The sequence below is a fragment of the Peromyscus eremicus genome, chromosome 16_21 (assembly GCF_949786415.1).
Source record: "Peromyscus eremicus chromosome 16_21, PerEre_H2_v1, whole genome shotgun sequence".
Classification (NCBI taxonomy): domain Eukaryota; kingdom Metazoa; phylum Chordata; class Mammalia; order Rodentia; family Cricetidae; genus Peromyscus; species Peromyscus eremicus.
The window spans coordinates 48,225,660-48,243,111 of NC_081432.1; the positions used below are offsets into that span (position 1 = coordinate 48,225,660).

The following is a 17,452-nucleotide window of genomic DNA, read 5'->3' on the forward strand; positions in this document are numbered from 1 at the left end:
TAAGTGGCCTTTTTCCTCCACGAAGCCTTCTGCTTTAGTTAGACCAGCCAACTGACATATTGCTCATTAATCATGTGTATTAACTGGAGTAGTTAACGTTTTGAAATCCAAATTCCCACTCTGTCCACAGGGACTAGATCTTGTTTTCTCAATGTGATGACACATGCCTCAGACCCTGCTAATTAGGCCTTTCCCTTGGAGATTCATCCTGACATGTTTCAAGAACATTCTTCCCCCTGGAGTTCAAGTTCATTAAATTATTAATATCCTTGTATAAGTCTTGTAGGACTACTTACATAATAAAACTTTCTCCGTTTTAAAACCCATATTTCACGGTGAAGAGAGAAATTGATCTCTCTCCCTCATATACCTTTTCTAAGTAAATAGCAAATAGTAGCTATCACAATTATTAGCACTCAATGCTCATATAAAGTAAAAGTGTCTTACAATTAAGTCCTCAGTGGCTGCACAAATGTCGGGAGGTCTTGTTAAACAGTCTAACTTGGATCATCTAAAATCAGGTCTACTGAACTCCTGTGTTAAGTGGCGAGAGTTTAGCAGGTTGGCTATGGAAGCAACTGTCTACCTACACAGGTGCTTAGAGCACTCTGACTAGATGGCCTTTTAAAGCCAAAAACGCTTTGGCTTCCAATGACAGTCAAGGAGTACAGCTCCGGGTCCTAACTGGGAGCCTTTGCTATAATTTGCAAAGCCCAGCATAATCCAGCCACTCTACTGCTCACTCTTCACCAGTCAGCTGTTTCTCACGATTCTGTGAGCAAGCCCTGCATCTGTCCCCTCTGCTGACTGTCCCCTCTTCAGACCTTGCATGGCTCCTAGACATGCTTGTTTCAAAGCTCCTCTGAAGCCTTCCAGATTACTCTACAATAATTCACCTTCCTGTGTACGTGCTGCCTCCTTGTCTTGTTCTTTTTTTTTGTAATTTTTGTCCCTGTTCAACGTTCCTATATGTGTTTGTTTATTATAGATGCAATAAATATAACATAGCAGTAAAGATCAGTGATGGTGCAGCCAGATTGCCTGGATCTGAGTCCTAAATCTATTGCTTATTAGTCAAACGACCTTGGATAAATCGCTTTGTCGCACATTCATCTCATTTATAAAATGGGTTTACATCAAAGTGAATTATTAATTGAATATGTATAAATGGCTTTTACTGGAGTCACCAAGGCTAAAGTCCTATGTTGTCTTTTTTTTAATTAATTAATTAATTTATTTATTTATTTATTTATTTATTTATTTTAATTTTTATTTTGCAATACAATTAAGTTCTACATATCAGCCACAGATTCCCTTGTTCTCCCCCCTCCCGCCCCCCTCACCTTCCCCCTAGCCTGCCCCCCATTCCAATCTCCTCCAGGGCAAAGCCTTCCCCACAGACTGAGATCAACCTGGTGGACTCAGTCCAGGTAGGTCCAGTCCCCTCCTCCCAGGCCGAGCCAAGGGACCCTGCATAGGCCCCAGGTTTCAAACAGCCAACTCATGCAATGAGCACAGGACCCGGTCCCACTGCCTGGATGCCTCCCAAACAGATCAGGCCAATCAACTATCTCACCCATTCAGAGGGCCTGATCCAGTTGGTGACCCCTCAGCCATTGGTTCATATTTCATGTGTTTCCATTTGTTTGGCTATTTGTCTCTGTGCTTTAACCGACCTTGGTCTCAACAATTCTCTCTCATATAAACCCTCCTCATTCTCGCTAATTGGACTCCCAGAGATCCACCTGGGGCCTAGTCATGGATCTCTGCATCCAGATCCCTCAGTAGTTGGATGAGGTTTCTAGCACGACAATTAGGGTGTTTGGCCATCCCATCACCAGAGTAGGTCAGTTCGGACTGTCTCTCGACCATTGCCAGCAGTCTGTTGTGGGGGTATCTTTGTGGATTTCTGTGGGCCTCTCTAGCACTTTGTTTCTTCCTATTCTCATGTGGTCTTCATTTACCATGGTCTCCTATTCCTTGTTCTCCCTCTCTGTTGTTGATCCAGCTGGGATCTCCCACTCACCCAAGCTCTCTTTCCCTCGACCCTCGCCCTTCACTACCCCCACTCATGTCCAGGCTGTTCATGTAGATCTCATTCCATTTCTCTGTCATTGGGCGATCCCTGTGTCTTTCTTGGGGTCCTGTTTTCCGAACATAGAAACAACCTAGATGCCCTTCAACTGAAGAATGGATAAACAAAATGTGGTACATATACACAATGGAATACTACTCAGCAGAGAAAAACAATGACATCATGAGGTTTGCAGACAAATGGATGGATCTAGAAAAAATCATCCTGAGTGAGGTATCCCAGACTCAGAAAGACAAACATGGTATGTACTCACTCATAGGAGGATACTAGATGTGGAACAAGGATGACTGGACTGCTACTCACATCACCAGGCAGGCTACCTATGTTGTCTTTTACTTCCATTGTCCACAGTGGAACATAACTTCAGAAGAGCCGGCATCAAGGTTCCTCCAAAGCTTAAATGTTTCTTGGGTGGTTAATAAAAGACTGGGTATGTATGAGCTCAACGTGAGGAAAATGTCTACAAAACAGTGAAGAGGCGGCAGGCAAGCAAATGAGATGCTTAAAGTCAAAATGGACGTTTAATGGAATCGAGGAAGCTGACTTTCGTACCTTAGTTTTAGGATATGTATTACTAAATATAGCTTTACTAGATGTTGAGATCAAGAGATTTCCCTGGAGGGGAACAGAGCAAGAGTCACAAGAGAACAGAACAAGAACAGAGAACAACACCAAGGAACTGGGGAGTGGTCCAGGGGATTTACAGCAGCAACAGCCTTTCCAGGAAATCTCAGTTTTATTCTGGAAACTAGAACTGATGAGAGCCTAGAGGAGCGAGATTGATAAGGACAGAGTCTAAATTACTTCTACCAACTTGTAGTTTCAACTGACACTATATGTTAAGTTTAAGGGAATGAAGAATAACATTCAAATAAAGAAAAAAAAAAGCATCCCCAGTACCTGTAAAACAGTATGACCCAAGTGTTCAGGTTTTGAACACCCTCGATACATTTCCCTGATATTTAATCAATTATGCAATAAAAAAGAGGGTGGGCTGAGAGATGCCTGTAGGACATACTTGATCCACAGCTCGGTGGTAGGAGTCAGAAGAGAAAACCGCAGGAGGTGACACATGTGTCCCAGGGGTGCTGGCGCAGAGGCCTCTAGTCAAAGCCACCCCCTGGGGGACTGCACATCTCATCTTGTCACTCAGGGTATATAATCAGCGTTTCCTGCTCATCCTTTTCTATCATCCTTTGCGACTCCGCTGCCTCAAAGTGACAGCTGGAGAGAGTGCCACAAGGTAGCACATTTGGGGAGGAACTTCCTTGTTTTTTGCCCACATTGGAGTAACTGAGCTGCCTGTAACCAAATGAGCAAGGCTCTCCAGGTATCACTGAGTGTCTGCTACCCCTTCTTCCTAGGGGCCAGGATCCAGGACTCTGAGATCTTGGCATATTTCCCTCCAGCACCACTGTGTAAAACACTGATGGTCAATTTTTCCTAAATAAAAGAAATTTGTGTCATCTCGATGGGATTGGTTTCTGAAGGCAGCATTTAAATATCCAAAAGCTCTTCAACCCACTAAGTTCAATTCAGTTAGTCAAGAACTGCACGATGAAAAGCTTTGTTTCTTAAGAGTGTGACCTTCAGTTTTGTCTTGGGGTCAACTAGGGCGTTCACTTCATTTGTCAGAAATGGGTTAATAACTGAAATGTATTCCTGCGGGTGTATTTGGTGCTAGTCAATTTGGTCTTTAAGAATGAACATGCAGTTCTAAAATCACAGCTTTTTCCTTTTCCCCTCATTTTTATTTTATCATGTGTATGTGTGTATACACGCACTGCAGTCAGAGGACAACTTGCTGGAGTCAGTTTTCTCCTTCTACCATGTGTGTCCCCCAGGATTAAACTTGGGTCATCAGGGTTGGTGCCAGGCACCCTTATGCTCCACACCATTTCATGGGCCCTAAAATTCCAACTCTTAAAGATATGTCTTCTAAAGTGTGTAACTCGGAAACTCTGAAAGCGTGTCTTAGCCATACCGTGATGGAAATCACAGTGTAAGTGTTATTGGCAGTTTCTTGGTGCTGATACTGGCCAGTAATTCAGGGCTTGTTCTTGTGCCTCTTGACTTAGACTGCGACCTGTCTGACGTTTTCATGGGGGAGATGTCACCATATTGTTTTCACGTTAGCACTTCTAGTAAGCAAGACACTATCATTTATCTGCATCATGTGTCCCTCTACATGCTGATTTTATCCGCTCTAAATCTGAAGCTATATGCTTGCTACCCATGAAAGATAAAAATACCACCCTTGTGAGGCATGATAAGGTTTGGGAGATGAGAGAAGCTGGTGGTCCCATTCTTAGTCCCTGAGATGGCATGTAAAGCTGAACCCCCACACACACCGCCCCCCCCCCCCCCGCTCCCCAGTCTAGGAACATGCAAAACAGGAAGGCAGGCACATTTAACCATGTCGTGACACTTGCGATTTCCACTCAACCCCTGTGGCACCAGGATATTAACACACATCACAGCATGCTCAAGATGTCATCCAGCCACACTCTACAAATATCATGCGTAAAACAAAAATAAGCCATAGTAACAAAGAAAGAATTATAGAAGCAGAATAGCTGAATTGCAAGTGATCAGAATCTCCACTCTGAGGGAACATTAATCCTGTTTTGGTAAAGTATTATTATTGATTCAGGTCATTATTTATTCAGTGTAGCCCAGAGGGTTTAGGCAATAATGTCAGGACAACTTGTAGTTTGTTTTGAAAAACATCATTAGTTACTAGTGAAGTCCATTTAAAGCAAAGAATGAGTCAGCGATGACTCAGCAGATAAAGCCATTTGCCATCAAGCCCAAAGATCCAAGTTCAGTGCCTGGGGAAGTTGTCCTCTGATTTCCCTACGTGTACCATGGCTGGTGCACAGGAACACACACACACACACACACACACACACACACACACACACACACACACACTGGTAAAAGAGAGAGAGAGAAGGGAGGGGAAAGGCAGGTTGGGAAATTGTGGAATGATCTGAAGAATTTAAGATCGCGTTCCAAGTGGAAGAGGCAGCATATGGATTCACCTTTCGACAGTTCTAGACTTATTTCAGATCTCTTGTTCATACTGAATTACATCTTCTCTGCCGTCCTTACAAGAGCCACTTGTCTGATCCCTGAGGTAACAAGACCTTTATGACCATAGTCGCTGCTGTCACAGATGTATTTTTAAATATCTGCTGAGATAGAAAATGCACTTGGGATATTACACATTCCTCACATGAGAATATGCGTGTCTCATTTTTGCACCTATCGTTGATTTTGAAACGTGGTAACTCTTTACGACATCAGTCATAAATCTTATTTCCGTTCACAATGTAAAAAAAGAAATTCAAACTTCCCAGATAGACACTAATGTTTTCCTGTGTAATTAACACCTCCTTCACAGTTGTGTGTGCCAGTCAGTCAAAGTGCTCTCTGCTCTCCCTTGACATTTCCCTGATACCTGTTCAGGCTGAGCCCGTGCTTAAGAGTGTGAGAAATACAGACAGGAGGACAGGGAAAGATTTGAAAGGAGCCACCTGCATTTGTGACCAGTAATTCGGAGGCAGACACAGTTGGACACATATTTCCGCTTGTGGGTTTGGGGGCCTCTATATCACCCTTGATTTGAGTCTAATTATGCTGTAACTCCTTCTTTGTCCTCACAACCCTTACCACCACCAACAAAAAAACACCTGTTATATAAGGACCAAGAGTCCATTATTTGCATTCTTCTCTTCGTAATGCTGCTGGAGGGCGAAGTGTCTATAAATCAAGTGTCTAATTTAAGATGCACGTGCGCTCTTACTGCAAGTTATCCTGGAAGGACCGGGTTATAGTTCTCTGTTGCCCGTTTGCAAATGCCGTTCATTTAAAGAGCCCAGCCTGCTTGACAGCTTGCTGACAATAGTCACCTTCTGCCACTAATATTTTTTGCCTTGAACATGGCAAATACAGATGGATTGTTATTAGATTCTATAAATAAGTTTATTCCAGTGTGAGAAAATCTTGGTTTCTTTTCTTTTCTTTTTTTTTTTTTTTTTTTTTTTTGGTTTTTCGAGACAGGGTTTCTCCGTGTAGTTTTGGTGCCTGTCCTGGATCTTGCTCTGTAGACCAGGCTGGCCTCGAACTCACAGAGATCTGTCTGGCTCTTCCTCCTGAGTCCTAGGCATGTGCCACCACTGTCCAGCTCTTGGTTTCATTTTTAAGGTTTATAGAAATGTGCATTAAAAACATAGGTCTCACTATGGTGTGGCTTGGTACTTTTTTCACCAAATGAACACACTCAGTGTAACCAGCACACAGTTCAGGAAGTGGAAATCTCCCTTGTGCCTCCTCCCATAAATCACCCTCATTCACATGGGTAACTCATTGTAATTTCTAACTGTATAGACTCGTTCTCCCTGCTTGGTCATTCATATAAACTGATTAACACTATGCTTGTAAATTTGTAGATTTGTTTTACTTTTTAACTGGGGCATGAGGGGACAGGGGGTGTGTGCACGTAAGTGCAGGTGCCCATGGAAGCCAGAAAGGGGATTGGATCCCCTGAAGTTATGGATGGTTGTAAGCCTCCTGCCATGGGTGCTAGGAACCAAACTCCGGTCCTCTGTAAGAACAGTCCCCATCCCTAACCAGTAAGCCATTTCTCCAGCCCCAACGTTATGCTCTAAGGATGTATATTGCTCTATATCGTTCAATTTCATTCATTTTAAAATGTTATATACTATTCCATAACTTATTCATTTTATTTAGACTTCTTATTGGCATTTGACTGTTAGATTAGCTTTTATAAATCTGTATGTATAGCTCAGAGTTGATTGTGCATTTTTAAAGATATATTATTTATTGTTGTTGTATATTTGTATGATGCAGGCGTGAGGCTAACATGTACATGCTACAGCACATGTAAATATCAGGGGACAACTGTGTGAAGTCAGCGCTTCCCTTCCATCTCTATGTGGATTACTATCGTCAAACTCAGGTCATCAAGCTTATGTCCAAATGCTTTACCCACAGAGCCATCTTGCCAGCTCATGATTGTATTTTTATGAAGGATTTCTCTTGCATTTTTTAGTAACTTACCTTTTGATATTACAAACCGTGTCATATGACAAACTAGAAAATTGGATAAAGCTGTAAAAGGATAGAGAAGGGGAGGAACTGGCAGGTATTGTTGCTAACACGTCCAGAGATTATAGCGTGTAACATAAAATCTACCACCTTCCCATTTTTAAGTATATACTTAACTCACATTGTTGCAAAACAGATCTACAGAACTTTTTCACCTCCTAAAACTCAAATTCTCTGTTAAGCAACTCCTCTTGCCCTCTCAGCTCCTGGAAGCAACCATTCTATTTTCTGTCTCTATGAATTTGAATATTTAACTAACAATATGAAAGGTGTCATGAAGTATTTGTCATGATTTGACTAGTTTGTTTCACTGAGTCATGTGATCAAGTTCCCTCTGTGCTGTTACCGTATGATAAAATGTCCATCCTGTGGTGTATGTGTGCCCCACATTTGGTTTAGTCATCTCTCCATGGAGGGAAATGATTGGTTCCATCTCATAGCTGTTGAGAATATTATTGCAATGAACTTTGTGTTACCAGAGTCCTAGGACAGAGGCCTGACTCTGGGGGAACCAGGAAACCAAGGTCAGTTACCCAGCACCATGAAGTCCCAACCAAAGAAATAAGTGATGGTAGAAACAGGAAAATCATTTTTCAGTGTGGTCACACACTGGGAAGAAAGCAAGTCTGGTGACTTCCTCACATGGTCTTCATGGTCCTGACAATAGAAGAAAGAAAGCTGGGACCAAGGGGCGTGCCCAATCAAGCAGTCTTGCCAACCATGGATTGACTGATTGTCCTCTCAGTTCTGGCCGAGCTGGGTTTCCTGGCACCGGAGGAGATGATTGCCTGCCTGCAAGGCTCATTGTTCCTGGAACTCACTGTAAGCTGCAAAGGAGAGAGAGCTGAAAAAGAATATGTGGCAGAGTGAAGTGACGGTGGCTGGGGCCGTGACCGCAGGTTCTTCCCCCAGGCTTAGGGCAAGGACTGGAGACTTTTGGTGCCACTTCCATGGTCTAGAGCGGGATGTTGTAAAATCGAGCGGTCAATGGTCTGTTAGACATGACATTCCTCTGAGTCAAGGAAATATCATACTCTTGTCCTAGTGCCTTTAACCTCAAAATGAGAGGACAGTAATTAGGTTAATTTGGGGTGTGTGCATTAGATTTAGACACTCCTTAAATGATGAACTTGTCTGCATGTCTGCATGAATAGTTGGACAGGAAGACAAATGAGAATTGGCAAAGGCAACAGGTCAAGTGTAGAGGTAGAGATACCAAGTCTGGTCCTGCTTTGAGTTACCCCGGGACATCTGTGGGCTCAAGTGAAGAGTCCGTGCTTCCAGCCTGTGAGTCCTGGGGACACTTTCAGCTCCAAGAAGGATGGGTTGGGGTCTATCCCCACAAGATCACATGCAGTTCTACTTTCAGCTTTCTGAGGAGCCCCATAATATTTTATACAAGATGGCCCCTTCGGGCAGTCCTGCCAACAATCTATGAATGTTCATTTTCCCACATGCTTGCCAACACTTGTTATTGCCTGTTTTGTTTTATTTTGTTGTTGTTTTGTTTTGTCTTGTCTTGTTTTTAAGTAATCTCTTTTGGAATCCTCAGCAAACTTGTGGCCACATATAAACACCGTTGTATAGAAGTGAAACTTTCACACATACACAAAATGTTTCTATGAGAAAAGACACAATTAACGCAGCCTAGCTGCTTCTGAATTTGACAAGGATCATTTTCAGTTTCGCACAATCAGCCGACTAATTGCATTACTTTGTTGGGGCTACATTTATGAGACTTGTGGGGCGCTATAGGCCTTACTGGAGATGCCAATTCCCAGATACGAGACCCTCCACTATGGAAACTCCAGCATAGGGCAGAGACCATCCATGTTAACTGGTGTCCCCAGTTTGAGCAAACACTGGGCTTAGATCATTAGGCAAAAATCTAAATTGTAATTCAAAATCTTTCTACTGTTGCCAAACAGAAAACCTCTCTGAGGTTTCCAGGGTAACCAGGGAGAGTAAATCTACGATTTTATGCTTTCCACCTTGGTTTTCAGGAATGTATTAGATTAGCGTGATCATAATAAGGCAGGAACGCTAGATCTCTCTGTGTTGGGAGGTTTGTGAAATGAGATTTATCAAAGTTGCTTCTGAATAAACAACCCCCTGACAGCAGCCACCCTAACGAGGAGGGCGGTCTTTCCTAGATCTGCAGTTGTCTGAGATATCTGCAGAATTTCCCTCCTTGCAAATACCCAAGCTCCCACGGTCTGCCTTCCTTTGCAGTGGGTCTATAACAAGCCCTGAGATAAAAGGAGAGAAACAAGAGGAGACAAGCCTGGAGGCAGACCTGTAATAAACATTCCCCCACCAGCCTGGCAGACTTCTCCCCAACACTCCCATCTACAGCCCCCACCCCCAAGACCCACGTGTCCCTAGTCAGGGCTGCAGAGCCTTGTGAGGAAAATCCTGACATTTTCCTAAAATGGAGAGATCTGATTTTAGTCTTACTAGGAGTCGTAGAGGCTTGTGCCTGTTGTGCTGGCTAAATTATTAGCAATAAAGTGATCCTTGTATTGTCCCCCAAACAATAAAATTTGCAGGAGAGAGAGAGAGACAGACAGACAGACAGAGACAGAAGAAAATCTCTTAGCTCTGAGGTAGAATGCACAGAGACTTTGTGGAAGTGCAGGAGATGATGTCACTCATGTGGGTGCTGCTGTGGCCTTACAGAGGGGAACAAGAGAGAGAATCCCCGAGCTTCTGGGAGGGAAAAAAGACAATGTTTGAACGTGAACGTGAATGATTACTTCCACAGAAATTCTGGCCCCAATATCCCTCTCATACTCTAAAGCTCCCCTCACGGTTCTGTCCGCCTTGTACCAGAGTGCCCTCTGCAGGTCAATGAGGCCCAGACCTGAAATTCCAAGATCTTGCCTTGCCTATTCCCTATGCTATGCGTAATAAAGCTAGAATAAGGGGGCTGAAGGTTGCTGTAAAACACACACTTAAAATTGTTCAAATATGCTTCTGGCAGTTACTAGACACTCAGGCCTTAAGCTGAAAATATGTGTTGGCTCAAGTTACCCTCACAAATATGTTCCTTTATGTTTACAACCCTTGCAAATATCTTACTTGCTTGTCCACTCTTAGGAAGGATGTACGAGCGAATCGGCCCTCCCTGCACTCAATGGGCTCAGCGGGGCTCTGACAAGGCTAATGTAACACATCATGTAAATCAGTGGAGAAACGAGAGAGTCTGGATGCTTGCCCTCACCACCAGAACCAGGAAAGCTTTTTGTTCCTCAGAGTAGCACATCAATGTTGTGTCATAGTATCTGACACTTGGTTTGTCTTAACATAAACTCTGTGATAAAAAGTGATCAACGGCCTCCTTTTCCCTACCTCCAGTCCAAGCAGATACTCATTTCTCTTTTGAAGAAAGGGGACTGTAAACAAACTTGAACCCGCCAGTTTGAATTTAACTCAACCCAATGCACACTTGCAGAAGGAATGGATCGTCTGCTTAGAGGTCTTTGATTTCATTTCCAGTACTCTTGCAAATTAGTAAATTACACTGCTTCTACTTCTGAGTAAACGCTTTATTCTCGCTTCCTTCTCAATGGACTTGCACTTACTAAAAATCAAATATATTGATTTTCAGAAAATATGTACTTCGAGACTAGAAGATGTATGTCTAATCTGTACCGAATACACAGGATATACAATTACATACTCATTCCAATCTTACAGTCCCCCAAAGAAAGCCAAAGTTTCCATCACTTAAATAGGCAGCATATGAAAACATCACTATGGCTTTTATGATTTAACATTTTTTTCCTGTTCTGTGGATGTGAATTTAGAAGTATTTAGAAGTATTGGGTGGGTTTTGTTCATACATGTATATAATGTATTTTAATCATGTTTCCCATCATTATGCTTTCTCCTCACCTCCCTCTGAACTCATTTTCCCCAACCAATCCCCCTCCTGTTTTCATTTCATAAAAAGGAAAAAAAGAAAGATAAAAAGGACTCACTGGGTTTAATTAGGGTTGGTTTCATAAACATGGTTAGATAAGCATGGGTGTGGGAGCAAGGGCAACTTACCATTGGCCGCATCACTGAAGAAGCCCACCCCGACCCCCACCAGCCATTCAGCTTCCCCTCTAGGGCTAGGACCTCCTGAGATCCTCTTATTCCTAACAGAAGACAACTCAATCTTATGCAGGTCTTGCGCAGGTAACGACAGCTACTGTGAGTTCTTGAACGAAATGGTTATTCCATGAAGTCCTTAACAGTTTGCCCTTGACTTATCTCTCATTGCAATGGGATCATTTATCTCCCCAGCCACAACATGGTGTTTACTTACCTCTCAAAGCTTAACCTACAGATCCAGGTGCTGTTTAGACTTCCTACCCAACTTCAAGCCTGAATAGAATTTGTCAATGAAATGGGCCTTTCTGTACTTATGGTTGCAATTCTCAAACGCATCGAAAGCATTGAAAAGGTTGACCCAATGCTTTTACTCTTTCAGTATCGTTATCCTTGAGCCATGATGTGTATAAGTACCATATCAGTGAGGCAACCACACTCTTAGTAGCATCAATGGAATGGAACAGTGGTGCTTAGGAAACCTAAGCTCACAAACATTCCTCATTCAGAACATATAACACCAAAACATAAACCAATTTTTTTTCTTTTAAGGGGAAAAGATTAAGAAAGTGATTTTCTTTTAAACAAATAACTAAGGACAGAGAGAGAGGACTCAGCGTGTGCCCTGGAATCCGTATGAAAAGGTGGAGAGAAGACCTGACTCCAGAAGATATATTCTGACCACTGCTCAGGCTCCATGGCACGTGTCCCTCCTATAAAATTAGAATTCAGACTCTCTTTTGGAAAGTCTTTTTTTTCCTTGAGATTGTATTTATTTTTATTTTATGTGTTTGAGTGTTTGCTTATAAGAATGTAAATGTATCCTGTACCTGCAGTACTCATGGAGGCCAGCAGAGGGTGACAGATCCCCTGGTTGTAAGCGTTCATAGGGGTGCTGAAAACTAGACCTGGGTTTTCTGGAAGAACAGTCAGGGCTTTTAACCATTGAATTCTCTCTCCAACCTCAGAAAAAAACATCTATTATTTCATCTAAATTGCACTTTTTATTTGAACTGAAACTTCAGAGTCATGAGACAGAACGCTGATCTGAAGTCATCTTTCCCATACTGTCCTGACTTGGCTGGAGGGTCAAGATCGTTTGTGTGGGAAAGGTCAACAGCGATTAGAACCTGCTCATCTCAGGCAGTGTATTTCCCACCGTGATCATGCAGAACTGACTTACAGCTTTAGAGTTCAGTAATGTTCAAGAGCCGTGTGGACTTGAAATTGTTTTTTTTTAAATTGTCTTTAAAAACAGTTTTACTGTCTGCTATATCGCTGCCTAATATGGTTATGTTAAAATGAAATTAAATCACATGACTTACTCTATTTTCTTTTCATTTCAAGGGAAGACGAGGGAAAACAGGACCCCCAGGAAACCCAGGACCTCCAGGACCACCAGTGAGTAAATAGACTATGGTCACGTGGCAAAATAAACATACCCGCTGCCACCTCATTCATTTTATTTCCCTTTATCCATTCAAGGGGTTAGGCTATCTGCAGCGCACTGGTGTTGATTAATATTGATTACAAACAAACAAACAAACAAAGACAAGAGGGCATGAATTGAATTAGGTAGGATGTTGATTTTTATCGCACTTTTTATTGGCAAAACAGAGAATGTTTTATAAAAATTTCAGTAACTACTTTGTGTTTTGAAGAAGAAAGTGAAGGTGTGCTCACAGGCAAGGGGAAGCCTTCCTGTCATTTCTAACCATTTAGCAAGGCTTCAAGACAAGTGTCTCTGAGAAGGAATTTAGATGATGAAGACGTGTGCACTAAGTGGGTCGAATGCCTGGGGAGAAGATAAAAATGCTGGACTCTGGAGTGAGGTCTCAACTGCTGATAGACACGTTTACTGAAGAGTCAGGAAGATGAAGAAATACGTGACCACGTGAAAGGATTTACAGTTCTCTGCTCCACAGGTTTAGTTTATTGCTACGGTGTTAGGGGGAGGTGTGTGCATATTTTAAGTATTAGCATTTCAACTCAGCTATGGTTCTGATTCAGAGTGCTCGTTAAATCTTGTATTTGGAATAAAAATGGTTTATGAACTTCTTAATATAGTAAAATAGCCAATTTGTTAGACTAAGAAGAAAAGAAAACAGTTATGTAGACTATAAATGGGTTTTATACATAGGTCAGCATTTACTTAAGAAGAAAACGTTGGGCTAAGCCATTGGTTCATTTCTGCTTGGTAATTGTGATCTAAGGAAACTGATTTCCCTAAATGACTGAAACCTTTCCTTTCCTACACACATCATCCAAACTTCATCTAAAGGTACAGTCAGCCTTCATCACTTTGAGGTTGTCAACATCATAGGATAAACTGATGACCTGTATCTACCCTACTCACAGTGTAGTTGAGGACAGCATTGAAAAGATACAGTAATTAATTCCCCACGTTTTTTGTCACTGAACACTTACTTTTTCTAAATGTAAAATCCTCCCGAAAGAGAGCTGCTGGTTCCCAAATGATTAGAAATGAAAAGAGTTCTTCAGAATGAATCTTTTCAAGGTCATAATAACTAACATTGTCAATAAATAGCTCATCAAAAAAATCTAGTTGCACTTAATTCACATTGTTCAAGTGTTTCACAAACATTTATTTAGGGTCCTACTGAGCACTTAACTGGGGCTAGACTTGAAAAACTGAATAAGACACCATTCTTCCTTTTTTTTTTTTCCCAAGACAGGGTTTCTCTGTGTAGTTTTGATGCCTGTCCTAGAACTCACTCTGTAGACCAGGCTGGCCTGGAACTCACAGAGATCCACCTGCCTCTGCCTCCCGAGTGCTGGGATTAAAGGTGTGCACCACCACCACCTGGCTGTCCTTGCTTTTTATGAGGTTCAAGTTCAGGTGAGAGAAATGTGCGGTGAGGAAAAGAATTCAATGGAGATAACACCGTTAGTTTCTCGGAGAAATTTACAGCAAAGAGTAAAGATTGAGGCTTGAAAAGTCAAACAAATAGAAGAAGAGAAGGAGCCAGCTGGGTGCCCCCTGAGAAAGAAAGACCATGTGAGCCAACACCCTGAATGTAAAACCTCTGGTGGGTAGAGGTGGGCTCCCTGCCACAGACAGCTGAGGCACAGCCAGAGGCCAACAGGGATGAAGTCAAACCTTTGCAGGGTCCTGGCAAACCTCATGGAAAGCTCTGAAAGTAAACAAAACCCTAAGCTGGAGAGGACCAAGGCCAGATTTCACTGATGGTCACTCTAGCAACATACTGAGAGCAGATTGCTGAGGGCAAGCGAGACTCACTGTAGCTATTTATTACTCCTGGAGTCTCTGCAAGATGTTTGTTACCTCTGCCTGCCTGCCTGTTTGTATTTTATTTCCATATAGAGTGAGAGGGGACTAAGAGCAATCTAGTTTATTTTTAAATAGTTTTTCATCTTTTCTAGCACTGTATTCTGCGTTTCAGGCGCCCTACTTCAGGACAGGGAATAAGGCAGCTAAGAGAATGGGTGGTAGAGGGCTAAAATTCTTCCAGTTGAGATTTGAGATGTTGTGTGACTCATCCCAGTAGCCCAGACTGAGACGTTCCTAAAGCAAGTATGAGAATGCCTTATGGCAAGTTCAACTATAGAAAGGAAACAAAGAAAAATTCAACTTTACCTCTTATCAAATAGCAATTAAGCAATATATCTCTCAAATGAACGAATAGCTGAAATATTTATAACATTATGTTTGAGCAGTTTTTTTTAAAAACTTTAGTCAATTTGAATATCCGAAAGGAACTAAGGAACGGGAGTCTTCAGGAGGCATTAGGCAAGGCTTCAGTAATAGAGTACTTGACTCAGTGTCCTCAAGAGAACATTCTTCCCTTGGGGGGGTTAGAGGTATTTGCTGAATCAAAGCCATGGTGTTATTTAGGGGAGTGTCAATGAAGATGAAAGGCATTGGGGAAAGTCTCTGATGGCCTGGGGCAAGGCAAAATAATTAAACTGATTTAGTCCCTCCTTTACTCCAGGCTTCTTTGTTCTGAGGCCAAATTGGGCTTCTCTCACCTCCCTAAGAAATTTTTATAGCAAAAGACACATCATTTACAAAGAATAATTTTCTCTGACTTTAGTGTTAGCAGATGAGCTGTGTGTATATGTATGTGTGTAGGTGGGCATCTGCATGCACACGGGCATAGAAAGGGTTATAGCCACAAAGTCATAATAACACATGTTTTAAGAGAATCAAATCTCCTAGGAAAAAGACAAAATTCCAGAAGGAGATTTTGACCATCCTTACTTGCTTTTCTGTTATTGTGATCAATCACTCTGACTAAAGGCCACTGGGGAAGGAAAGGGTTTATTTGGCTTACACATTCAGGCCACACTCAAGGAAAGTCAGGGCAGGAACTCAAGCAGAAACGATAGAGGCATGCTACTTACTGACTCACACCCTGGCTTTCTCAGATAGCTTTTGTATACAGCCTAGACCTGCCTGCCTATGTATGGTACCACCCACAGTGGGCTTGGATCCTTCCATATCAATCATCAATCAAGACAATCTCTCATAGACATGATCATGGCCAATCTAAGTGAAGGAATTCTTCAGTTGAAGTTCCCCATTCCCAGGTGATTCTAGGTTGTGTCTAGTTGACAATAATCACTAACCAGGACATTTACTGAATCTATTGAAGAATGTTACTAAGTTATGAGTGCACTGTATCAGTGTCACATAAATTACTACAGATTCGCTCACCACACACATTTCAATTTTACCATCAAGGAGAATTCATCTTTTCAGGGAAGACTTATTTGTAGTTCATACATGCAATCTGCAGTTGGTTGCTAGGGCTAGCTATGCTCATTTATGTTGAATATATTTCTTAAAATGATTTTTTCATAGTTCCCTATCAAATAGCAGATATATCTATACAAAAGTAAATGCTTCCAGATTTCCTAAATGACTTTTGCCAACTTGTTCATTTATTTTTGAGATTATAACATATTTTCCCCTTCCCTTTCCTTCCTTCAAGCACTCGAATAACCCCTCCCTGCTCTCTTTCAAATTCCTGGCCTTCCTTTTCGTTCGTTGCTGTTATATACACATGTGTATGTATATACATATAGATTCCTAACTATAACCTGCTCAGTCTAGAGAGCGTTACTCCTGTGTATATTTCCAGGGCTGATCATTTGGAACTGGATAGCCAATTTGTGTTCTCTTCCCTGGAAAAGGCTATTTTTTACAATTCCCTATGATGTGATGCCTTACTCAGCCTTGACGCGGGGGGAGGGGCTAGGTCCGTCCCCAACATGGTATGACAGCCTGTGTTGACTACCCAAGGGAGGCCTTATCCTCTATGAGAAGGGGATGGGGGTAGGATGGGGGTAGGTGTGGAGGGAGCGGGAGAAGAGGAGGAAGGGGGAACCGGGTTTGGTATGTTAAAGGAAAGAAATTTTTTAATAAAAAATTATATAAAAAATGAATATATGGATAAAAAAAGAAAAAGCTATTTTTTGTCAGCCTCCCTTAGGAGCCTGTAGTTCTTTGTGTAGAACTGAGGTCTTGCGGTCTTTCCCTGTCCAATTTGATGTGTTTATTGTTGTTGTCCTCGTTCGGCTCCCACTTCAGCAGTCACATCGGTGAGAATTCATGGGTGTAGTTTCTGACATTCTGCAGAGAAACAGTCTCACAACAAACTCCCTGTTCCTCTGGCCTGTGTGGTCTTTCCAGCCCCTCTTCAGCGATGATCCCTAAGCCTCAGTTATAGGAGCTGGATTGCAGATGGGACAGGACTCCATAACTCTGCATTTCTGTAATGGTCTCCATCTGTTGCAAAGAGAAGTTTCCTTCACTACACTTATCAGACCAGATACTGGAAATGGATGTGTGGTATCTGGCTGGGTGGAGAGGTTGGATTTAGTTCAGTGTTTGTTTTTTTACCATGCCGTAGATGTTGAGCCTGCAAAATCCAAGAACATGGTACAGCCATCTGGTAAGGGCATTCTTGAACAATAGCATGGTGGAGGCACCAAGACTCCTTCCTTCCTCTTACAAAGCCACTAATTGTATCATGAGGACCTCACACTCACGGTCCCATCTGATACTAATTACACCCTCAAAAATCCCACCCACCTCCAAATACTGTTAAATATGAATCCTGTGATTAAATTTCCAGTACA

The 17,452-nt window shown here is 42.2% G+C and overlaps 1 protein-coding gene across 1 annotated transcript in view; it reads left to right on the forward strand.

The window, feature by feature from the left end:
- Positions 1-17,452, forward strand: part of Col19a1 (collagen type XIX alpha 1 chain) — a 300,361-nt gene that overhangs the window by 181,948 nt on the left and 100,961 nt on the right. The window contains exon 12 of the mRNA XM_059281419.1: positions 12,674-12,727. Coding sequence (XP_059137402.1) covers positions 12,674-12,727 — 54 coding nt within the window. The remainder of the gene's footprint in view (positions 1-12,673; positions 12,728-17,452) is intronic.